The sequence below is a fragment of the Capra hircus genome (assembly GCF_001704415.2).
Source record: "Capra hircus breed San Clemente chromosome X unlocalized genomic scaffold, ASM170441v1, whole genome shotgun sequence".
Taxonomy (NCBI): Eukaryota; Metazoa; Chordata; class Mammalia; order Artiodactyla; family Bovidae; genus Capra; species Capra hircus.
Window position 1 is genome coordinate 38,202,654 of NW_017189516.1, and position 26,969 is coordinate 38,229,622.

A 26,969-nucleotide genomic window follows, 5' to 3' on the forward strand; every position below is an offset into this window, starting at 1 on the left:
AATTTTCAAGAATGCTGGCTTACTTGAGGACTTTTTTTTTCCCCTAAAGCTCAAAAACAAACTCTTCAAAGATTTAATTACTCTAAACAACAGAAAATGGGAACTTTGTTTTCCAAAAGAAAACAGAGTCTATGGAAAAGTTGCTTATAATACTCAGCAGTACTCGGATTGTTGACTAATCTTAAAGGAGAAAGACATCAATTAATTCATTGATACGCATTAACATTATCCTCTCCCAATAATTCGTATCATAAAAATTTGGGGCAAAATAATTTAGATGATGTTATAGTGAGACACGGCTGAGCGACTGAGCATTCATGTGTGCATAGTATATATATAGTAAATGAATGTATATAATAAAGGAACACTCATTCATTCAGCCTTGATGTCTTTCCTACACAATGGTTAAAACTTGCATCAAAAACTACTCTTTAAAAATCCATCCTGAATCCCATGTAAGTATAGCTGTGGTATAAGAAAGATATTATCTCTTCTTTAGGGATATCCAAAAAACTAAGAATATTCATAACGTGGTTTGTCTTAGAAGAAATGCTCACCTTTGGGTGAATAAGGATGTTTGGGAAAAATAAAACTCAAGGAAGCACTGCCTTTAATATGCCTCCTCTCTTGTTACTTCTGTCACTTCTCTGTGCTCCTGTCCCCATCTTTGCCTCCCTCACTCCCTATTCCTTTAGATCTCCACTTCAGCCTCCATGGTTTCTCCATTATTTTCAGCAGTTACTTCCAGTGGGTCTCACATTTTGTCAGGTCTTATATTCCTGTTATTGCCCAGGTATCTCCCCATCCCTGGTGGCTGGAAAATCCTTGTCTCAGGCCCCTTCAACATCTTCTTGCCTTTCCAGTTCTTCTGCTTCTCGGCATTTTTTTTTTTACTTTTCTAGACTCAGTCTTCGTCTCATATTTCTGTCTTCTGACTCTAAGCTTTTATCCGCTTAGAAAATGGTATATCAGAGTGCTGTTCCTCTGAGCAGATCTTCAGCACAGCCATCTAAATGCTGACATGACGTGAGGTTACCTTGCTATTGTACACTTTTTCCATAGTATATGCAAACTGCCTTGATCCAGGTCAAAAGGTATCATAATTAGGAAAATAAAATACACAAAAGCCTCCTCAATTATTTTACCCTAGAAATAGAGAAATGATTTTGAACCAGATACATAGAATAATACTCATGTCACACTAACAGTGTTCTCCAGTTAGCATCTTATGGTAAATTCATTCCTTAGGACCTTGATATCTAGAAACTTTTCATTTTCAAATGATAGGTACCTATCTACTAATTGCAAATTATTTTAATATATCTTTTACATAAAAGACTGTCCCTTTTGAAAGCTCATTTGGAAAATAATTTGGGGGGGGAGACAATTTTTTTTAAATATTTACAATGCGTTTTTATGCCCCCATTTGTAGTCCAAACTCTGACTCTGTTAAACTTTGTGTAGCTTTTCTAAAAAAAAAAGTCTATACTTTTTCATTCCTGTGAAAACAGGTTTTCCAGAGTTAGTGAACTTAAAATAGTTATTGTATAAGTTAGAAAGTTGATTTGTTCTTTCCGTCGTGTTCATTGCTTTTTCAACACAGTAAAATTGTAAATGTAAACTTCTCCCCTAGAAGATGAGCTGGGCTGCAATTTTCAGCTAATTGGGAGAAGCAACCCTGAGTTGAGCACTGTCAGGCTGATTTGAGTCTTAAGATATGATGATGATTATTGTGTCAAATGTAATCAAGAACCTGGGCTCTGAACTAACTGAAGGCCTGGCTGTTTTTAATTCAGGTCCGTATATGAAGTAGACCTCTGATTCACTGGTAGTCACAGCTGCCTGTAAAAGCAAGCAATTTTAAAAATACAATTCTGTTCTCTGTGGAGCTGTTAGGATCAGGGATTGGATACACAGAGTGCAAATATTCTCATTCTGTCCCTTAAAATTTCTATTTATTTTCAGTATAATATCCTCATCTTGAAATGTCCCTGTAGCTCTGTATCCGTGGTTTTCAACCTCCTCAGATCCAATGCCAACCCGTTCCTTTCTTATAACAAATACTTTGTAACACCTTCTTTATAGTCATAAACTAAAATTGATAGATAATATATCCTACCTGTAGACACTTTTAAAAAATGATGTTGTAAGTTTTATTTTTAAGAGAAATACGAGCCATTTATAATAAAATAATATGTCTTTCAGTATGGAGCAGTTCAGTCAGGATCACACTAGAACACAAGTGAAGGTTCTAGTTGACGACACTGTGAATGCAATATCAACCACTATGGAGTGACACTAGTGTGTTGTATATGGACTCAAATACTGTGAGTGGCACTGGCCATCCATAGTGTAATTTTCCAAAACGCTAAACAACTTTTAACAAAATCCTTAACAGCACTAGGTAAAATTTTCCTTGGGCTTTCATGACAGTTGGGCTTCCCTAGTAGCTCAGCTGGTGAAGAATTTGCCTGCAATGCAGGCAACCCCAGTTCGATTCCTGGGTTGGGAAGATCCTCTGTAGAAGGGATAGGCTACCTACTCCAATATTCTTGGGCTTCCCTGTTGACTCAGCTGGTAAAGAATCCACCTGCAATGTGGGAGACCTGGGTTCAATCCCTGGGTTGGGAAGATCCCCTGGAGAAGAGAACGGCTACCCACTCCAGTATTCTGGCCTGGAGAAGTCCATGGATTGTATAGTCCATAGGGTTGCAAAGAGCTGGACATGACTGAGTGACGTTCACTTCAGTTCCTTTTCTGAAAATTCCAGTGTCTATTACAATCTTGACAAAAGTACTTTATATATGTATGTAAAATTGAGTTAAGTTTTAGGTTCAGGGGTTTACAGGGTCTTGCCCTACATGAGTGTCTAGTTGGACATTCAAAAGGGTAACTTCCCTGGTGGTCCAGTGATTAAGGCTCTGCACTTCCAATGCGGGGGGTTTGGGTTTGATCCCTGGTGGTGGAACTAAGATCCTACATGCTGTGGGGTACAGCCAAAGAGAAATAGAAAAGTATTGTGGGTCTTTGGACAGTGTTTTGTTCATGGAATCTACCATCTGTAGCCCTTCCCCATGGAATGCCAGTAGCACTCTTCAAGCACTCTGTTAATCAAAACTGTCCCTCAGTTTCCAGAAAGCCTCTGTTGTGTTGTCTTTAAAATTTGGTTAAATATTTTTTCATGATGAGAACTGACCTATTGATTAATGAAATAACAATATTCTCTGAAAACCTAACCTCTTTCTTGGTGATCCAGTTGCAATTTTATATGACTAATGAAATCAGCAAACTTTTATCATCTACTTGATTGTCTAGAAAAGTCTTTAAATATTCTGTGACTATCACTGCAGTTAAAATCTATTTCCACCATCTAGAAATAAATGAATCAGAGAGGAAACAAGAACAACGAATTAAAAGAAATGAGGACAATCTCAGAGACCTCCAGGACAATATGAAATGCTCCAACATTCGAATTATAGGAGTCCCAGAAGAAGAAGACAGAAAGAAAGATCATGAGAAAATCCTTGAGGAGATAATAGTTGAAAACTTCCCTAAAATGGGGAAGGAAATAATCACCCAAGTACAAGAAACACAGAGAGTTCCAAATAGGATAAACCCAAGGCGAAACACCCCAAGACACATATTAATCAAATTAACAAAGATCAAACACAAAGAACAAATATTAAAAGCAGCAAGGGAAAAACAACAAATAACACACAAGGGGATTCCTATTAGGATAACAGCTGATCTTTCAATAGAAACTCTTCAGGCCAGGAGGGAATGGCAAGACATACTTAAAGTGATGAAAGACAATAACCTACAGCCCAGAATACTGTACCCAGCAAGGATCTCATTCAAATACGAAGGAGAAATCAAAAGCTTTACAGACAAGCAAAAGCTGAGAGAATTCAGCACCACCAAACCAGCTCTCCAACAAATTCTAAAGGATATTCTCTAGACAGGAAACACGAAAAGGGTGTATAAACTCGAACCCAAAACAATAAAGTAAATGGTAACGGGATCACACTTATCAATAATTACCTTAAACGTAAATGGGTTGAACGCCCCAACCAAAAGACAGAGACTGGCCGAATGGATACAAAAACAAGACCCCTCTATATGCTGCTTACAAGAGACCCACCTCAAAACAAGGGACACATACAGACTGAAAGTGAAGGGCTGGAAAAAGATATACCATGCAAATAGAGACCAAAAGAAAGCAGGAGTGGCAATACTCATATCCGATAAAATAGACTTTAAAACAAAGGCTGTGAAAAGAGACAAAGAAGGCCACTACATAATGATCAAAGGAACAATCCAAGAAGAAGATATAACAATTATAAATATATATGCCCCCAATATAGGAGCCCCGCAATATGTAAGACAAATGCTAACAAGTATGAAAGGGGAAATCAACAATAACACAATAATAGTGGGAGACTTTAATACCCCACTCACACCTATGGACAGATCAACTAAACAGAAAATTAACAAAGAAACGCAAACTTTAAATGATACATTAGATCAGTTAGACCTAATTGATATCTATAGGACATTTCACCCCAAAACAATGAATTTCACTTTTTTTTCAAGTGCTCATGGAACCTTCTCCAGGATAGATCACATCCTGGGCCATAAATCTAAACTTGATAAATTCAAAAAAATCGAAATCATTCCAAGCATCTTTTCTGACCATAATGCATTAAGATTAGATCTCAATTACAGGAGAAAAACTATTAAAAATTCCAACATATGGAGGTTGAACAACACACTTCTGAATAACCAACAAATCACAGAAGAAATCAAAAAAGAAATCAAAATATGCATAGAAACTAATGAAAATGAAAACACAACAACCCAAAACCTGTGGGACACTATAAAAGCAGTGCTAAGAGGAAAGTTCATAGCAATACAGGCATACCTCAAGAAACAAGAAAAAAGTCAAATGAATAACCTAACTCTGCAATTAAAGCAACTAGAAAAGGAAGAGTTGGAGAACCCCAGAGTTAGTAGAAGGAAAGAAATCTTAAAAATTAGGGCAGAAATAAATGCAAAAGAAACAAAAGAGACCATAGCAAAAATTAACAAAGCCAAAAGCTGGTTCTTTGAAAGGATAAATAAAATTGACAAACCATTAGCCAGACTCATCAAGAAGCAAAGAGAGAAAAATCAAATCAATAAAATTAGAAATGAAAATGGAGAGATCACAACAGACAACACAGAAATACAAAGGATCATAAGAGACTACTATCAGCAGTTGTATGCCAATAAAATGGACAACGTGGAAGAAATGGACAAATTCTTAGAAAAGCACAATTTTCCAAAACTGAACCAGGAAGAAATAGAAAATCTTAACAGGCCCATCACAAGCACAGAAATTGAAATGGTAATCAGAAATCTTCCAGCAAACAAAAGCCCAGGTCCAGACGGCTTCACAGCTGAATTCTACCAAAAATTTCGAGAAGAGCTAACACCTATCCTCCTCAAACTCTTCCAGAAAATTGCAGAGGAAGGTAAACTTCCAAACTCATTCTATGAGGCCACCATCACCCTAATACCAAAACCTGACAAAGATGTCACAAAAAAGGAAAACTACAGGCCAATATCACTGATGAACATAGATGCAAAAATCCTCAACAAAATTCTAGCAATCAGAATCCAACAACACATTAAAAAGATCATACACCATGACCAAGTGGGCTTTATCCCAGGGATGCAAGGATTCTTCAATATAAGCAAATCAATCAATGTGATTCACCACATTAACAAATTGAAAAATAAAAACCATATGATTATCTCAATAGATGCAGAGAAAGCCTTTGACAAAATTCAACATCCATTTATGATAAAAACTCTCCAGAAAGCAGGAATAGAAGGAACATACCTCAACATAATAAAAGCAATATATGACAAACCCACAGCAAACATTATCCTCAATGGTGAAAAATTGAAAGCATTCCCCCTAAAGTCAGGAACAAGACAAGGGTGTCCACTTTCACCGCTACTATTCAACATAGTTCTGGAAGTTTTGGCCACAGCAATCAGAGCAGAAAAAGAAATAAAAGGAATCCAAATTGGAAAAGAAGAAGTAAAACTCTCACTGTTTGCAGATGACATGATCCTCTACATGGAAAACCCTAAAGACTCCACCAGAAAATTACTAGACCTAATCAATGAATATAGTAAAGTTGCAGGATATAAAATCAACACACAGAAATCCCTTGCATTCCTATACACGAATAATGAGAAAGTAGAAAAAGAAATTAAGGAAACAATTCCATTCACCATTGCAACGAAAAGAATAAAATACTTAGGAATATATCTACCTAAAGAAACTAAAGACCTATATATAGAAAACTATAAAACACTGATGAAAGAAATCAAAGAGGACACTAATAGATGGAGAAATATACCATGTTCATGGATCGGAAGAATCAATATAGTGAAAATGAGTATACTACCCAAAGCAATTTACAAATTTAATGCAATCCCTGTCAAGCTACCAGCCACATTTTTCACAGAACTAGAACAAATAATTTCAAGATTTGTATGGAAACACAAAAAACCTCGAATAGCCAAAGCAATCTTGAGAAAGAAGAATGGAACTGGAGGAATCAACTTGCCTGACTTCAGGCTCTACTACAAAGCCACAGTCATCAAGACAGTATGGTACTGGCACAAAGACAGACATATAGATCAATGGAACAAAATAGAAAGCCCAGAGATAAATCCACACACATATGGACACCTTATCTTTGACAAAGGAGGCAAGAATATACAATGGAGTAAAGACAATCTCTTTAACAAGTGGTGCTGGGAAAACTGGTCAACCACTTGTAAAAGAATGAAACTAGATCACTTTCTAACACCGCACACAAAAATAAACTCAAAATGGATTAAAGATCTAAATGTAAGGTCAGAAACTATAAAACTCCTAGAGGAGAACATAGGCAAAACACTCTCAGACATAAATCACAGCAGGATCCTCTATGATCCACCTCCCAGAATTCTGGAAATAAAAGCAAAAATAAACAAATGGGATCTAATTAAAATTAAAAGCTTCTGTACAACAAAGGAAAATATAAGCAAGGTGAAAAGACAGCCTTCTGAATGGGAGAAAATAATAGCAAATGAAACAACTGACAAACAACTAATCTCAAAAATATACAAGCAACTTCTGCAGCTCAATTCCAGAAAAATAAACGACCCAATCAAAAAATGGGCCAAAGAACTAAATAGACATTTCTCCAAAGAAGACATACGGATGGCCAACAAACACATGAAAAGATGCTCAACATCACTCATTATTAGAGAAATGCAAATCAAAACCACAATGAGGTACCACTTCACACCAGTCAGAATGGCTGCGATCCAAAAATCTGCAAGCAATAAATGCTGGAGAGGGTGTGGAGAAAAGGGAACCCTCCTACACTGTTGGTGGGAATGCAAACTAGTACAGCCACTATGGAGAACAGTGTGGAGATTCCTTAAAAAATTGCAAATAGAACTACCTTAGGACCCAGCAATCCCACTTCTGGGCATACACACGGAGGAAACCAGAATTGAAAGAGACACATGTACCCCAATGTTCATCGCAGCACTGTTTATAATAGCCAGGACATGGAAACAACCTAGATGTCCATCAGCAGATGAATGGATAAGAAAGCTGTGGTACATATACACAATGGAGTATTACTCAGCCGTTAAAAAGAATTCATTTGAATCAGTTCTGATGAGATGGATGAAACTGGAGCCAATTATACAGAGTGAAGTAAGCCAGAAGGAAAAACACCAATACAGTATACTAACACATATATATGGAATTTAGGAAGATGGCAATGACGACCCTGTATGCAAGACAGGAAAAAAGACACAGATGTGTATAACGGACTTTTGGACTCAGAGGGAGAGGGAGAGGGTGGGATGATTTGGGAGAATGGGAATTCTAACATATATACTGTCATGTAAGAATTGAATCGCCAGTCCATGTCTGACGTAGGGTGCAGCTTGCTTGGGGCAGGTGCATGGGGATGACCCAGAGAGATGTTGTGGGGAGGGAGGTGGGAGGGGGGTTCATGTTTGGGAACGCATGTAAGAATTAAAGATTTTAAAATTAAAATAAATAAATAAATAAATAAATAAATTGCCAAAAAATTAAAAAAAAAAAAAATCTATTTCCACCATCTTTAGTAAATGCCCTGGTCTCTACAAAAGGGTGATAATGACATTCATCTCAGAGATATATTAATTAACTTCTAAGTAGATGTTGACAAATGCAGTTGAATTCTGTGTTAAAATCATAGAAGATATTACTGTAGCTACCATGATGAATGCTTCTTAGATGGAGGCTGTGAAAGAAATATAAACCCATTTCTTGAAGAGACTAATCAGGTAATTTAGTAAAACAAATACACACACAATCAGTTTAAAAATATCTATATATTATCTATATGTTTGAGGCAAAATTTTTTTTTTCATTGAAGAAGTTTCTTCAATGGGTAAGCAAAATGCAGCCATCTATTTGAATTTTATCAGGCATTTGACAGGTTCTCTCATTATATTCCTATGACTAAGTTGGAGAAATACTGGTTAGATGCAAGGCAAATTGGATGGTTTAGCAACCATTTCATGCTTTTACACAAAGAATGTACATTAATGGGTCAGTATCAGGAGATCTCTGGTGGTCCAGTGGTTAGGACTTGGCACTTTCACTTCTGGGGGCCCGGGTTCGATCCCTGGTCTGGAATTAAGGTTTTAAAAAAAGAAAAGAAAACAAAAAAAAGATTAGTGTTAAGCGGCAAGGGAATATCTCTGGTGCTGTGCTATAGTGTTCTATTCTCATCCCTGACAAACTGAATGTTTGTTTGTTTGTTTGTTTGTTTTTTAAAGTAGATGAACACTTCCTTTGATTGAGCAATTAATTAGTTGGCCACGCCACACAGTTTGCAGGATCTTAGTTCCTCAACCAGGGATTGAACCCAGGCCCAAAGCAGTGAAAGCATGGAATCCTAAGCACTAGACAGCCAGGGAATTCCCACGCTGGATGTTTTTGTTAGAATCTGAATGGAGCTACAGAGAGGACATCCATTCAAATCTATGAATAATGCAAAACAGGGAAGGGAGGAGTACGTTGGCTGATGGAGCCAAATGGGTGCTTGAACAGGATGACCCTTTCAGTCCCTTTCAGTACATGTTATCTCTAGACCAGGCTCAAACTTATAGGCTATCAGAAAATTTGCCAAAACAATGGATTCATCTTGACAGAAGTTATTGTTTGCTTTGCCCTTTCTTTTTGCAATGCACTTGAAAATATATTGAATTAACATTCCTTGCAGGAGTAAATTTTTTTCAAAAAATAAATTGTTTTCATGTAAGAATAGCAGAAATTCAGTCATTGACAATCAAACGTGACATGTTGCCCAGTGAAATAGCCTACCATTTCACTTTCACTGCTAATTAAAAAATTGATGAAAGATATAAGCTCCAAAGATTTAATATCTGTGCTTCTACAAAGGGAAACATAATTTTGGTCACAGGATTGCTTATTCTTATTTTTAAACATATTAGTTATAACTGAGTGATAGTCTATTATACAATCAATTCTACTATAACAAGAGATATCCACAAGTTATTCTGAGGTTCAGCTGAAACAGTATAGGTGAAAGTAATGTATAAATTTTAAAATTATATGCAAATATAAACTATTATTCAGTAAATTTACATCAAGAAATAATTACTATTTGTAAGTATTTTAAAAACGAGGAATTGGGACATTCTCACTTTTAGAAGCTATGCCCGGTTCATAGTAGGCTCATTGACTTTAATTTGGTTTATTGAGTGTCTATTAAATACTAGGAACTGTGGGGTGAAGCCTTGTGTCAAGGGATTAACAAAAAGTTGATATTGATGGATGATGATGATAAAGATATAGAGACATTTTGTAAGTGATATAATCATAAATAAGAGGATTCTTAAAAGCATGTGCAGCTCTCAGAGTGATTCCTTTAGTGTTATAATTTTAATTGAAAAAATAAATCATTAATGTTTGACTATTCTTCATAAATTTGAATTGATCTTATAGATGGCCATCAATATATTCTAAATTATCTAGTTCTTTTAAATGTAGTTTCTCCCCATAATAATTAATAGTGAGAAAGTAGGAAACTTTAAATCTTTATTTTGATCATTCATTTTAACTAGCTCAAGTTATTTGTAATCCTACAAGTCTTATAAATCATATCTGAGTCATTAAAAGGATTCAAGATGAAAAGAGCAAGGGCAATTCTTTTAGAATCTACCAAGACAGAGTCGCTTTGAGAGATTAATTCATTTCTCAACCAGTCTTATTAAAATTTTTTAGCATAAAATTTCTAGGAAAGAATGTGTGACGTGTTTGGTGTTCCTGTTAGATATTTCTAGTGTAAAACATTTCTCAAAGATACAGATTTCTGGTCACAACTGTATGTATTATAATTTTCTTTTATTTCATAAGAATAAAAATATTTTATTACTGCCCACAATCCCCTCTTTTAAAATGCTAAAATCCTCAAACCTACTTCAAATCCAGTGTGCAGTATTCATTTTAATAGTTTTCTTAGATGGCAAGTGAAGATGATAAACAAAGGAATAATCTTTTTTTGTCTTCACACAAATATACACCATAATCTGAATTCTTATAATAATCACAGAAAGTAAGGAGCTTTCGAAAATAGTACTATGGAAGGACTGATGCTGAAGCTGAAACTCCAATACTTTGGCCACCTGATGCAAAGAACTGACTCCTTGGAAAAGACCCTAATGCTGGGAAAGATTGAAGGTGGGAGAAGAAGGGGACAACAGAGGATGACATGGTTGGATGGCATCACCGACTCAATAGACATGAGTTTGAGTAGGCTCCAGGAGTCGGTGATGGACAGGGAAGCCTGGCGTGCTGCAGTCCATGGGGTCACAAAGAGTCGGACACGACTGAGCAACTGAACTGAACTGAATATCCTTTATATTTACCTCACAGGGAGATTGACAAATGTACCTTGAGATGTAAAGTCAGAGCAGACTAGATTAGATGTTTCATGTTTTGCCACTTACTTTGGTAACTTGCCCAGCCTCTCAGAAAATCATGTTTCTCATCTATAAAATGTTGCTGATAATAACAACCTGCCCCATTAACCTCATCAAGTTGTTTAACATATCAAAGAAGAAGATATATGTGGAAAAGCTCGAAAACTAAAGAGCATTGTTTTAGTGCAAAATACTATGGCAATAAATGTTGAATTTAAAGGACTCTCAAAAGTGCATTATTAACCACAAGAGAGTGCTGAGTGAGGAACTAGGTAATAAAAGTCGCAAATATTTAGAGACTATAACTTGGAGTTTATATCAGGAATTATGAAAATCATTCCTATTTCTGAATTCCATTGAGAGACCTGTACTGCAAGTTCATATAATCAGCTGATGATATGTTTTTAACTCCTTCTTTTCCTTTTAAAGGGAATCGCTATATGTTTGCCTTTTGATGGTAGAAAACTGAACCAACTTGCCTTGCTGTCTTCTGAATGTTATATAACAGCATCTACTGTTCTCTTTTTCTCTAAGATATTGAGGATGTGAATATATATTTGTTTGACTGCAGTCTAATGAGACTTCCAAGAGATGATGTTTTAAATTGGTTTCTATCCTAGTTTTCATGTATGCTTTTAGAAGAGAAGAAAGCTACTCAATCTATCTTATCAAAACAGGAAAATACATCTTTTAAAGAGATTAACACTATAAGTGACCAAAATTGACTTAAAGATTCACATTATACAAATCATAGAGAATTTATTAAGAGTAGAAATTGTATCCAGTTATAAACCCAACCCTAATCTAAGTTTATATTTTTCTGGATGGCAGTATCAATGTACATTTTTCTAAATGTCTTTTACCTTAAGGTATTATATCAGTAAAAAATATATATAAAATACAGATATTAGACTAAAGAATGTTAATCTCTTTGTTAATATTCCAAGGTAGGAAAAATATATATATATATCTTGAATACTACTTGTTTGTAATATTTTGTATATTTTTATCAACTTTTCTCAGTGATAAATGTCTGAAACACAAGTCAAATGAAGTGAGCAATGCAAAGAACAGTACAAAGTACATTTTTACTGCTGTCTCCTGATTTCTTTTAAGAAATATCCCAATACTTTTGGGGAAAGTATGTAATTATGCTTGTTTCCCTAATGATATATTGTGCAAATCTCAATTTTTAAAATGCCCATAGAGTGAAAAAATAAGAGTTGGAATGTGTATTTTAAAATTTCTTGCATGATTGATAATACCTATATTCTCTTTCCATCCAAATATAAAGTCCAGGTGATTTTTTTTTCACTAAAATGTCTGTATCTTTGAAGAAAATAGCTAGCTTCAAAGCTATGGTTTATCTTTAGAGAACTAATCTATTTTCCATGCAAGGATGTTGCTTCTGCACATGTTAAAAAGTCATCCTGTGTTGTCTGGGGTGGTGAAAAGATGGGAATGAGTTTTCTGAGAAGTAATCAGCAATACTTTGGGAACATTTAGGTCATAGTTTCCAATTAACTCTGAAGTGTTTGAGTAATTTAGTACCAAACCTCAGGAGAGAGGGGATGAAAACCTCTTTGATGTATATGTCAGTGAATGGCAAACCAGCAAATTTGCATTGAAAATGGATTTGCTTGTTTGTTTGTTTTGAAACAGAGACCAGCTAGATCTTTCTACTGTAGTTGGAGTGAGAGAATATCTTTACATGTGTGGATTCCCTCTCAGTAGGTTTCTATATGTTGCAGTGATGGCTCCTATGGTCAAATAACAAAGAGATGAGTTTTTGCTCCAAAACAAAGGCCAGGATTCAGTGGCATAAACTTTCTGGCACTTTCCTTTTTTTTTAACGACTGCCGTGAATATATCAGAGAGGAGTGGACACTAATATCCATTTTCAGAGTTAGAAAACCGTCTTTTTCAGGATTCAATGCTTGAACTATAATCCTAATTCCACCACTTCCTTGGGTTCAACTTTGGGAAAGTCACTGTGGTTCTCTCAGAATCAGTCTTCCCAACAGCAAAATGAAACTAACAATGACCTATGAGATATATCTAAAAGATTTCTGATTGTTATGAAAATTAATTCAATTAGGCAGACTTTTGTTGAGCATCCATCGCTGTATTTTGAGATAAAGCCCAGCAATGATCCCCACTTCCTTTGATAAGAAAAGGGAAAAAAAATGTGTTGAAAAAAGATAGATTTATCACTTGTTAAGGAAATTGACATAGAAGTTCATGAATACAGTGTGATGCATATTATATTCAAGCTACTGTTAGGCAATCCAGTTGAACTACAACCTGAATCACATTGTCAGTTCAGTTCAGTCACTCAGTCATGTCTGACTTTTTGTAACCCTATGGACTGCAGCACGCCAGGCTTCCCTATCCATCACCAACTCCCAGAGCTTGCTCAAACTCATGTCCCAAACTCATGTCATGAATCATATTGTAACTATAGGTAAATATCTAAATATCGGTCTCCTCCACCAGACTTGAATGTGTTAAATGTCAAAGTCCATGTCCATGTCTCACTGACTTTAGTGTCACCAACACCACGCATGAATCCTGGCACATAATACATGTAGACGAGGTGCATGCATCACCTAATGCTTGAGTTGTTGGTAGGCATGTGGAAATAAGAATGAGATTCAGGTTTAAAGATAACCTGTATGGAAGTTGAAGTCAGTGGGACAGAATGAAACAGCCAGCTGGAAGCAAATGAAGAAACCAAACATACTGTAGGTAGAAAAAAAATGGGAGGTTAACTTATGAAATGGTGAAAGAATAAATCTGAACATACTTTTTAAATTTTTGAAGAGTTCTGTAGATAACAGATTTTAAATTTATTTTCTGTGCTAGCTTAGAGCTTTCATCTCATACTCTGTGTCAATAGTTACATTAAAAGGACAGAATATTTTTCTCACCTTAGAGTTCAGTAACAGAGGAGAAAAGAGAAACATTCTCTCAGTTGCCAGAACCCTTCTGGGTCATCTATCTAAGTAGATATTTTCCAAAGACACATAAAGCCATAGTCTTAGAATTGTTGCTAGAAATGGAATGAATAGGATACTGGTCCAAGCATTATTGAATGATTTTGCTTAGATTCATGCTTTTCGTTAGTGCACATTGCCAATAGAATTGCTGGAGATTAAAAGGAATCCTTCCTACAAACTGTTGTATAGCCATAGGTAATAAATTCTAGCTGCCCCATGAAAATACAGTACAGACTTATTTTTTAAACAAAAGCAAAATTAATTCATTGGCTAGCAAACCAGTAGAATCTGTTATGATTACAGAGAATTTGAACTTCAGGTTATCTCTGGCTCTATGAGTAGTGTTTGGCCTAAAGTCCAAGTGCTTGCTGCTAAGGTACTCATTTTCTCTGATTTATATCTAACTAACAAACAAACAAAAAAACAAGTATCCTGTAATACTTTCCCTAAAACTATCATAGGAAATGATAGTTGTTAAAGTGCAAATAAACCAGGAAGGAAAGATTGAGAGTGTTTTATTTGGTTACTTCCTGATAATACCAGGGCACAGATGAAAATGTTACTTAGCAGAAGACCAAGTGGTGTGAATTTCCCCAGTTGGTCACACTTTCAGAAACATCTGGGGAAAATATCAGATTGAGCCTTTTTTTCCCCAAAAAATATTCAATGTGTTTGTTTCTGTTTGCTTATATATAATGTGTATATATGTATTTGTGTGTGTGTATAATCATTTAATACAGTGCAGTGATGGACTATCATCCCTGCATATGTCTAATCATGGAATATTGTCCATATGTTAATTAAGCTCTTCAGCCTTACCTTGGAAAGTCACAGGCTTCCCTTTTTTTTTTTTTTTTTTTGCTTTTTATGTATTAGGTTGACCCATAACAAATTAGTGATTTTCAACTTAGATAAAAATCTGGAGTCTTAGAGATTTATTCAGAGATACCATGGTGTGGGTGTATGCGTGTGTGTGTGTGTGTGTGTGTGTGTGTGTGTGTGTGTGAAGGATCAGGGTATACTCTGATTGCCTCATTGATAATCAGTTCTTAAAAAGAAAATGGAGATGCTGAAGACATGCCTTCTGTGATTTTTCCACTTTATGCAGACTTGTGCAGGTGGGGGGGTTGTACTAAGCTCCAACACTTTGTCCTTTCAGTAGATTCTTGCTTCTAACTGGTGATAATGGCTTATCTATAGATCTCCTTAAAGGGCAACCAAAGGTATAGTAGCTCTTCAGGCTCAATTGTTGAGTATGAGAATCCTCCATCCTGTCTCCTTTTGTGACCACAATCTGTGCAAGTGGTTGTATATTTCTTCACATACATTTTTTAGCAAGTATATTTTTCAAAGTTTTATTTAGTATGGCAATTCAGCAGGTCAAGTTACCCAGAAGTCAGATTCTGAGAAAGTGATTAATGTGTAGGAATTTCTTTCTTTCTTTTTTCTTTTTTTTGGTAGAGTGCTCTCAGGATGAATACCTGTGAGAGAAGAAAGGGAAAGAAGCAGGATAGGGCAGAAGGAAAAGCTGGGCTTTGATTCATTTGTAACCTCAGCATCGATCAATCCTCCTCCCCTCCCGTCCCCCCCTGAATTTTCCAAAGCTGGAGCAAGGGGGCTAGACTTTAATAAAAAGTCCACACATTAACCAGTCATTGGAGGCAACCTGCCTGCATCCAGCAGCTTTCCCAGGAGTTAAAGCAAAACACATTGCTGCTTAGTCAGTCATGTCTGACTCTTTGTGATCCCATGGACTGCAGCAGGCCAGGCCTCCCTGTCCCTCACTGTCTCCCAGATATTTCACAGGTTCATATCCATTGAATCAGTGATGCTATCCAACCATCTCATCCTTTGCTTCCCTCTTCTCCTTTTGCCTTCAGTCTTTCCATACTGTTCATGGGTTTCTCACAGCAAAATTACTGGAATGGTCTGCCATTCCCTCCTCCCCTGGACCACATTTTGTCAGAACTCTCCACTATGACCTGTCTGTCTCAGATGACCCTGCATGGCATGGCTCATAGCTTCAGTGAGTTACGCAAGCAAAGCATACTTCAGTCCTGAAAGAGGAGTCTGGACATCCCAGCACAGCATCCACTATACCAGTAGTTCTTAAAGTTTGGTCTCTCCAGCATCAGTGATGCTCAAACTTGAGCATATATCAGAATTGCCTGGAAGACTTATTAAAATACAGCTTGCTGGACTCCACAGAGAATTTCTGATTCAGCGGATCTGGGTGGGGCTTGAGAATTGCCATTTCTAATAAGTTCTCAGATGGCACTGATACTGCTGGGCTATGGAGCGTACTTTGAGAACCACTGTACCACACTGCCTATATTTACCTATGGAGAATGGTGTATGGTGCCCTTATGAACAGAAATAAAACCTTTTGAAGTCAGCATCCCATTCCACATATCATCAAATTCTCAGCTATTTTTGTGCATTCTATACCTGGACTTGCTGATAATTAAATTTTGTTATATAAAAAGTACTTAACTGATGCAGTAAATTATATTTGTAAAGCATTATTACTATTTTATGATAATCTGGTCATTGTTACTTTAAAGTTCATGCCAAATTTTCTCCATGGTTCATAATTTGATAACCTGGATATTATCATTAAAAAATAATAATCTATGTTCGAGTCTTTAGTTTTGTTCTAGGTAATTTTTTTATTACTTTATGATTCTAATTGCTACATTTTTTATTTATCATAGATGTCATTTAAAGGCATATGATTATGGAAAATTTTAAAGTATGGTATATATTCAGAACTATTTTGAATGCACAAATATGGCATACAAGTACCTTCGACTCATCTAGTCTGGACTTAGCACAATTAAAATTTAAGAATTCAGTGTGCATAGATGGATCTCAGGAAAAAGGATGCAGCCTTAAATCTCCCACACAAGCCAGAGATAACAGTCTCACCTCTGATTGAAGAGATTTCCTGCCATTGCTGCCACTGAATTTTGTCTAAGGTACTTCCAAATTAGAAAATATTCAACCCAATGTTGTCAATATTTCAGGTCACAAGGGTGTTGTTTAGGAAAACGGTGCCTTACTGTCCTGAAAGAGTTACTGCTCTTCCCTAAGGGCCTAATTTACAAAGCAGCAAACTTGGTGGGAGGATTGGGCTGGAAATCTCATTGTCTCGGTAGAACACTTTCATCTGATTTATGCGCATCACATTTTCCAAATAACTCTTCGAAAGTTATTTACTAGTTACTTTCTCTGGAAGCCAAGGGTAAGTGGTGTTTCTCTTTAAGGTTAGAGAAGCTGGGATGCATCAAACACAGCTCATCATGATGATGAAGCTGATAATAAAATGCACAGTATCTAATTCTCTGCCACGAGGGAGTTTCACACTGCCCCTTTTATTTTGTGTGACTTTGGAGTATGTTAGAAAATACATCAGTGTCTAACCCTGCATTTGTCTCCTGCAATGTGACAGCTTATTTCTATGCCAGATTTGGAGCTAGAAGTGGAGTAAATCTTAGTGATTTCTAGTGTACAAGCCAACCTAAAATATTAGCTAGCACTGGCTGAAATTGCCCCATTTGTTGGTCAGAAATGGTCAAACGTTAGCAATTACACAGGCTTCAACCTGTATGTTGTATGTTTCACACTAGATTATAACATTACGTTTCTCAGTTTTGTCACAACGGTTCTGAATTTTTAAATCTTACTAAATAAATGAATAAATAATAAAAGATACTTTGCTCTTTCTCCCTGCATTGATAGTTTGCCTGAAAATTAGTAAGCAAGGAACTAGCAGTTCAGGCTAGCCATTGAACTCCACGAGATTTAACTGATTTGCCCAACCAGAGCACCAGGCTACCTTTCAGTTATGCGGTATTCAAGTTTATTTAGGAGTTGATAAATAGCTTAGTGCAATGCTTCCTTTTTTCCAGTTGCTGCACCCTCATAAACCTATTCTCCTCTCCACCAGTTAATGCAGACAGAAGATTTTTATCCAGTATGAGCACCAAAACTACACTGTGGAAGACTGTATGCTCAGCAAAAACCTCACCCATGATGAATAAACAGCTCTTCCGGGGGCTTTGCTGCCGCTGGCTCGGCAAGAGTTGTTTATTGCCTGGTTTGCACATCCCATGATAAAGTTGCTGCTGAAATAAATTGCAGTTTTGCATAATTATTGACAATCACATCTTAACAAGCAGTGTGTATCATATTCAAGTGTTCAGTTTTTTTTAAATCCATTTTTAGCTTATGTTGAATCCGAGAAAGTGTTTGTGTAGTAATAGAAGGTAAATACGATATTTAAATAGAGTACTAATTTCCTTATTGCAGAAAAAATTTACCTGAATCTTTTTAGATGGGGCTGTTACTGCCTCAGGCAATTTTCCTTCCCAAGTTACTATTACGTAGATGTTTGCTGAGGGCATACGTGTGTGTATCCACAATACATGCATTATATATGTTGTCAGAAAATATGAATAGCTCTTTTGTAGATTTTTGTGTCATTAGGGAATTTGATTCATTCCTTCTATAAGATTAGAGAAATGAGAATAGAATGTGGGCATAGGGAATTCACATTTTTGAGCAACTATAATATGTGACTTATAATGTGTGAGGCACTCAGCTTCACACACACTGTTGTATTTTCAGTCTCATCAATACAACAACATGTATTGCAGATGAGAAATCAGAGAGGTTGAATAACTTGTATCACACTCGGAGGAGGACACTGGGATTTGAACCCAATATGTCTGGATTTTAAGCTCCAGTTTCTCCATTACCCGTACAATTTTTCTTTTGGAAAATATTCTTAGTTGTATGACCATCAGGTAATGCAAAAGGAAGCTAATACAATAGTTAGAACTATCAGAACATGCTGATGTTATGCAGATTACATTTTGCACAGTGTTTGCTATGAAATATGTAGTTTTTCTACTTCTTAATCTTTTTGTTCGCTTTTGTTCTCCAGTCCCCTTCTCCTTCTTCCTCCAGTGTTCAACTTTCCATTGTAGGTTTGCATTTCTCCTGGCCTATTTAATCAAGGTTCCCTGCCTCAGGTAACATTAAAGGTAGGCATGGTGGATTTTAGGGTTTTACCTATAGAGATTAGTTTCAACTTTTACCACCTATTAAAATAACCTTTCAAAATTGACCAGCCAAAAGTCAAATGTTTTTTAAAACAAAGATTTTTTTTTTTTGGAAAATGAACTTTCAAAAGTCTAAAAGTCCAAATACACACACACACATCCTGTTCTAGTGGTTGATGCTTTCAAGTGGAGTTTTAGCAGCAACTCACATTTGTTGCAATGTTATGATTTAGTACCTTTGATTTTGCTCTTTTTGTGGGATTCACTGGCTGCACCATTCTGATATTTGAGGATAATTGCATCTGGACATTTGTTCATTTGCAGAGTGAGTGAGCGAGAGACTGCTCTGGAAGAAACTCATAGATTACTGCAACAGTTCCCCCTGGACTTGGAGAAGTTTCTTGCCTGGCTTACAGAAGCTGAAACAACTGCCAATGTCCTGCAGGATGCCACCCATAAGGAAAGGCTTCTAGAAGACTCCAAGGGAGTAAGAGAGCTGATGAAGCAATGGCAGGTAAGTCAAGCGTTTCTACTTTTATAACTTGTGAATTCAGCCAAAGAATCCTGAGCATTTGTCCTTGTATTTGATATGCTGTGGACAAAAATAGTGGTTTTATGTGGCCTTATATATTTAGGCTTTGGGGCTAGAAGAAGAAAGAGGGAGAAGCAAAAAATCATTTCTTATTTCATTTAACACCCCAGTCTTCTAAATAGTATGTGGTTTTGACCAGGAAAAATTTGCGCATGAAGCTGGAGCTTTGATAAGAAGAAACTTTGCTCAGAGAAAAGGAATTAGGTGTTGGTTTATTAAATTTGAAAAAGTTGCCATTTTTGAGTGTTTATTTAATATTTTATAGGAAAAGCATCTGTATGAATTGTCTGTTTTATTTAGCGTTGCTAACTGAATCAGTTTCCCTTCATTACTTTCCAATACATTTTGAAATGTTAATCTGGCCTTTTGTAGCTTTCCTCCTAACATAATCTGTGAAAATAAAAATGAGATGGCTAACTTTGTCATAGTTAATGATCACACAATTTTCAGACAGTTGTTTTTCCTAGAAACAAAAATTATTGCTATAAAATGTCATATGCATAAACAGCAAAAACAGAAGTTTCAGGTTGTTTTATTTACTTGAAATCTTGGTGTGAATCATATTCTATAGTTCAGGAGGGCTCCTGATATTTAAATACTTAGGGGACATGATAGAGTTTTCCCTGACCTATATTGGAGTTTGATTATGTAGAGTTGAGTTTTCCGACTTGAAATAAGAACTTTACTAGTACCACAAAGAAACTTTGGGGTGTTCGAATATATGACCCATTTTTAGGACTAACTTCAGTTTTTTAATATTTTAAAATTATGGCAAAAAAAGTGATTGTGCATTCCAGGTTGAAAAATAATTCCAAAATCAAATCATAGTAAGGAAAGTTTCTTCTCCTCCCTCTCCTTGTTGTTCTCCTTCTTTTCTTCTCTTTTGATATGAGATCTGATCTACTTTGTATATAGAGTAGATGACAGTGGCAGCTCATAGCTTCTTGAATTCCTCATTCTTGCTTGATCATTCTCCTCAGACCCCACTTGCTCCTTCACAATGTGTGTTGAGTTACTTTGATCATTCGGAGGTAGTTTGCATAGATAAAGCCAGGTATTGTTCTACACAGGTATCTCCTATGGCTTGCGGATGTAAATGCAGTGTAAGGTTTGTTTTTTTGGTCATTCTTAGCTAAATGGTTAGAAAATATGCTGCTAACATGTTTGACTTATGGTTGCTACTGCTGCTGCTAAGTCACTTCAGTCGTGTCCGACTCTGTGTGACCCCATAGACGGCAGCCCACCAGGCTCCCCCGTCCCTGGGATTCTCCAGGCAAGAATACTGGAATGGGTTGCCATTGCCTTCTTTCATTAAAAAATTTATCTTGCCTTGTAAATGCCCATAAAGCCACCCTAGAGTTTTAAATATGTGGATTCGCACATTCCCATCAGCTATGGTAAATAACGAGTAAAACTTCAAGTGGATTGTTTTTTAGCAGATTCCTTTCAAAATTAAAGATTGTTCCAGTGACTCAATTTTGTAATACGGATTTAATAAAATATTTCTTAAATTCATGGATAAGTATTGTTGAAGACAAAACAAGAATACATCCATCTATCTCCTATACATTTTATATTTGTATCTACAGTACTTATACAACAAAAATTCATACTGAAACTTATCATGAGAAACTGCAAGATTCTGAATCAATAGGAAAAAATGGCAGTGTTTCCTAACTATGTTTATTATGAAAGTGTGGAGAATAAAGTGCATTTTGTGCTTAGGTTTCTAATCTCTTCAAAAACAGTTGGAAATTATGCTGAGGAAATTTTCTTAGCTTATTCTCTATTACTCATTAAAAAATCTATTTATTCTTAAAAACCATGTAAAATTCCCTTAGAGTTCCTGAAAACCTTAGACATACCATTTTTCTCTTAATTATAATAGTACTAAGATTCCAATGTTATTTTAAAACAGAGACCATTTTCTCATTCCCTCTATTAATATTGTGTCTTCTATAAATTCCACTTGCCTGAGGTTGAAACTACATTTTATGGATAGGAATGACATTTATAGCCAGCTCTGATTTTCAGTTAGATGGCTGAATAATGGTCTTTTGATGAAAGATTTGAAGATGTCATGGTAAAAACTCTAAACTACTGAAACTATTGATTACTGTTAACAGCACATTTCAGCTGATAGAACTGAATCAAGATACTGGGGTTTAAAAGCAACAGCTTGAAAATAAATAAAACTACATACCTTAGGAAATTACATGCAGTTTCAATATTTCAGCTAAATGGAAGTGTTTGCTTTCCCCCCCCCGAAGATTTTTTTTTTTAATTTTGAACAAAAGGAATGTTCTATAATACGTGTGAAGGAATCAAGTGTAATGGTATGCCTTTCACTTCATTTGCAGAAGCTGGTAGCATTATATTCTTTGTATGATTCATGATAGATAGCAAGAATAGTGCTTACATATTAAAAAAGAAATTCCAAATGCCTAGCCAGAACATCAGCTTTCCCAGCAGATCCCAATATATCTATCCAACCCAAAGCAGTGATGTTTTACTTTATACAAATGCTGCAGAATGGAGACGGGGGTGAAAACCTTCACAAAATAGATTTTTCTCTATGGCTGTCAATCAGTTTTTCTATATATGGTGACTCCAGCTCTTGCTAGACTGCCTATCACTGCTTATCACCCACTTCATAGGATGTTTAATTCTCCCAGCAATAATTATAATTCCTGGGTTTGATAAGCATACATGTATTATGAAACATATGCTTCCTGAATAGAATTAACCTGATTAATTCCACTCAGAAAGCCATTAAAGTTTCTTCCTTATATGAGAAAAAATAATGTTATTTATTTTGCTTATTAAAAGGAAGGTCAAAAAAATAAATAGAAGCAAGGTCGTATTTGTCCCTGTACTTTAGGATACGGAGATCTTTTCTTATACAGTATTGGTATTTCTGACAGTATAACTGACATCATAAAGCCAATGTATTTTTACAGCATGCCATATAGAGGCCTGTGAAGTGACAGTTTGAAAAGTTTTAAATTACAAATTTATTCTTAAAATGAAGAATTATATTCATAATTGTGTCAGATTCTTCCTGTGTCCAAAGCATTTCCTACTTTGGCCCTCAGAGAATTGGTAAAGATGGCCACAGTTCCAAGCGCTAACATAGAACTATTGGCAACCAACTGAAAATGGGTAGACTCTGCACCTTTGCTAATATTTCACAAGAATTTCACCAATCTTAACTGATTCTCTAAGCTCCCCTAAGAGATCATTGTAATAGCAGCTTGTAAAGAAGGTATGTGGGGATGGGTGTGCAGTGGGGAGAGATGGTCATAAAGGTAAGATCATTAGGGTCTTTTTCTCAGCAAGAGAGACTATGGAGCAATTAATATTTGAGATGCCCTCATCTGTGATCTGGTTCCTGTCTCAGGCCATATCTCTCAACTGACTCCCTCTTCTAATTTCATTTGTTTTACCTGTGTCTCCTCCCAACCTCCTCCAGCCATTATAGAAAAACTCTTCTACTAAACAAAATACTTCCAGAGAGAAAAGGTTGATAAATTTTGAATTGTACAGCAGAATATACCTGGAACTTGATTAAGCTATCTTAAATTTCTAATACATTGTTGAAATTGAGGGAAAGTAGCTTCTTCAGTGTTGCTCACAATATATTTTGGCCCACTGATTAATTCCAAAGGAATAAGGAAGAATGCAACCTCAATAGCAAAATTAGTATCCTGAATAAATGAGATTGTCACATTTGTTGGTGCATTTGAAAAGAGAGGTAATCTGAGTATCCCTAATTCTAAGAAAAGAAAACCCTTTGTATATATAGCAACCTTTTTTGTTGCTATACTTTGAATTGAGTTTTACATGTATTTTTTAATCTTTCTACTTTGGTGTCCAAAGATTATGAAAGTTTATTTTGATGTTTTTACTTTGCCTAGTGATATCTGCCTGCCATTTTTTATAATATGCAAAACATATAAATGTATGCATATATTATATACATATGTATTAAATTTCCATAAAAATGTTGATTAATTTATCAAATCTTTATTAAACACCATTAGATGTCTAGCATGGGGTTAGGACTAGCATTACAAATATAATTAGAGGGATGTTTTTCAAGCATAGTTCAAAGAACTAGGTTACATAATCAATTTAATGAGTATCAATTCATATTTTTTAACAGAAAGGAATAAAATTAGTAGAATAGAAAAATAACAAGAGTCTATCCCTCTTAAATAAGAGTCAGTATTATTTTGTGAAGCTTTGGTTTCAACTATTTGCATATGCATGTGTATGTATTTGTGTACATACTGGGCTAGTGTGTAGCACATATTCAGAAACTTTTGTATTGGAGTATGATTTCTGCCTTTGGGATGCTTACATTCCAGAGGTGAGGATGGTTACACTATGACAAAATTCTAGTAGTGTGATGAGTGTTACAGTAGAGGGCTAGACAGGGTCTAATAAAAACAGAAGATGATTAAGTTAAGCTTGCCAGAGTCTCCAGGAAACTCACCTGGAACACTGCTTTTCAGTCTTGGAAAAGATTTTTAAAATGCTAATTTCTGGATTCTACCCCTAGAAAATCAAACTGCATTGATCATAGCATGTCCTGTCCATGCTTCTCCTGTCCAGCCAAGGTTGAGAACTTCTGTTTAGAGAAAGTTAGAAGAATGTGTCAGAAGTGAGCTAGATGCAGAGTTGAAAAGGGATTTCTGGCATAGGAAACAGCATATTGAAAGTCCTGGACGGTTGGGTAGTTTGAGAATCAAAAGGTACTTCTTTATGGCTGGGATGGCTGGGGTAGGATTATTATAAGAAATGTGACTGAAAAGATCAGCTGAGGCTAAATTATGTAGAAAGGCAGCATGATAGAGTAGATAGAGTATGAGCCTTGTAGGTACAAAGATCATGTATTTTACCACTTGTTGTCTAACCTCTAAGTCTCAATTATACCCCTCTGTACAAAGAAAGTAATGCTTCACAGAATTTTGTGAGAAATAAATGATAGGATACATGTAAAACGCCCACCAGAGGGGCAGAGCATTGCACTCAAATCGCTCAGTATGTGTTAGCTGTCTTTCCCCTCCTTGTTTCCACCTATGTTTAAGAGTTTGGACTATTTTTAGTCTATGAGAAGTCACAGCATATTTTTAAGCAAGGAAATGGAATAACCTACCTTATGTTTATGTTTTTGAAAGATCGCTCTGGTAACTATAAGGAGAATGAATTGGAAGGATACAAGACCTATCCAGGAATAAAAGTTAGAAAGTTATTTCTGTAATATTCCAACCAATAAATGACCATTAAGATGTTGAGGCTGAACAAAGGAAACATATATGTGAGCTGTTTGGAGGTAAAAACTAACACTGTGATGCACTGGGTTAGCCAAACATTCAGGTTATTCTGTAACATCCTACAGAAACACTCAAATGAACTTTTTGGACAACCCAATAGATTATGGGAGGAAGAGCTGAGGGGGAAATGTGAGGTACAGTAAGGAGTCACTGACTGCTTACCATTTGATATGACCAGATGCCTACACAAAGTTGCAGAATTAAAGAGGAGAAATTGTTTTAGGAAGAGAAAGCAGCCAGTTTTTCTTTCTCAAGATTACTCCAGCTATTTGGGGTCTTTTATGTCTCCATACAAATTTTAAGATATTTTTGTCCTAGTTCTGTGGAAAATGCCATTGGTGATTTGATAGATTGCATTGAATCTGTAATTTTCCTTGGGTAGTATAGTCATTTTCAGAATACTGATTCTTCTAATCCAAGAACATGATATATCTTTCCATCTGTTTGTGTCATCTTCAATTTCTTTTATCAGCATCTTACAGTTTTTGGAGTATAGGTATTTTGTCTCCTTAGGTAGGTTTATTCCTGGTTATTTTACTCTCTTTGATGTGATGATAAATGGAATTGTTCCTTAATTTCTCTTTTTGATCTTTCATTGTTAGTATGTAGAAATGCAACAGATTTCTGTGTATTAATTTTGTACCTGCAACTTTATCAAATTCATTGATGAGCTCTAGCAGTTTTCTGATAACATCTTTAGGATTTTCTATGTATAGTATCACGTCATCTGCAAATGGTGACAGTTTTATTTCTTCTTTTCCACTTTGTATTCCTTTTATTTTTCTTCTCTGATTGCCATAACTAGGACTTCCAAAACTATGTTGAATAAAATTGGCAAGAGTGGACATCCTGATCTTGAAGGAAATATCTTCAGCTTTTCACTATTGAGTATGATGTTAGTGGTAGCTTTGTTGCATATGGCCTTTATTATGTTGAGACATGTCCCCTCCATGCCCACATTCTGGAGAGTTTTTTCATAAATGGGTTGTGAAATTTGTCAAAAGCTTTTCTTGCATCCAATGAGATAATCATATGGTTTTTATTCTTCAATTATACAATGGAATATTACTCAGCCATTAAAAAGAACAAAATAATGCCATTTGCAGCACCATGGATGGACCTAGAGATTGTCACACTGAGTGAAGTAAGTCAGATGGAGAAAAAGAACTATTGTTTGATATCACTTATATGCAGAATCTAAAAAGAAATGATATGAATGAACTTATTTATAAAACAGAAACAGACTCACAGACTTGGAGAATAAACTTATAGTTACCAGGGGGGAAGGTTGAGGGAAAGGATAGTTAGGGAGTTTGGAATGGACATGTACACACTGATATATTTAAAATGGATAACCAACGAGGACCTATTGTATAGCAGAGGGAACTCTGTTCAATATTATGTAACAACCTAAATGGGAAAATGATTTGAAAAAGAATAGATACATGTATAACTGAATCACTTTGCTATACACCTGAAACTATCACAACATTGTCAGTCAAGTAAACTCCAATGTAAATAAAAAGCTAAAAATACAATAAAATAATTAAATGGATAACAAAAAAGAATGCAGCTGGTTTTGAGGTGTCTGTGAATAATAAAGGTGAAAATAACACCTCCCTTGAGGCACTTTTGAATGTGGATCTAATTTGGAGAAAGATATAGGTCAAAGATATAAAACTGAAGGACATCAACATGGACTCCTTTAAAAATGCATAATATTACACAGAAATCAGTGTCATTGTTACTTGAATTTCTCCATTCAGAAATATATCTAGAAGTCACTAAAATATTACTTGCTGTAGCACAGAATTGGTCTTAAATGATGCCATCTTGTGCTATTTAAAAAGACAGCTCTGAAGATTCTTGTAAATGTTTTGACCATGAAAAAAGGCAAAGAACTAGCAAAGCTTTG

General features: G+C 35.7%; 1 protein-coding gene across 1 annotated transcript in view; it reads left to right on the top strand.

Annotated features, from left to right (window-relative positions):
• Positions 1–26,969, top strand: part of DMD (dystrophin) — a gene marked incomplete in the record, with an annotated part of 2,117,027 nt that overhangs the window by 1,529,748 nt on the left and 560,310 nt on the right. Inside the window, 1 exon segment of the mRNA XM_018043695.1 lies at positions 19,448–19,637. Coding sequence (XP_017899184.1) covers positions 19,448–19,637 — 190 coding nt within the window.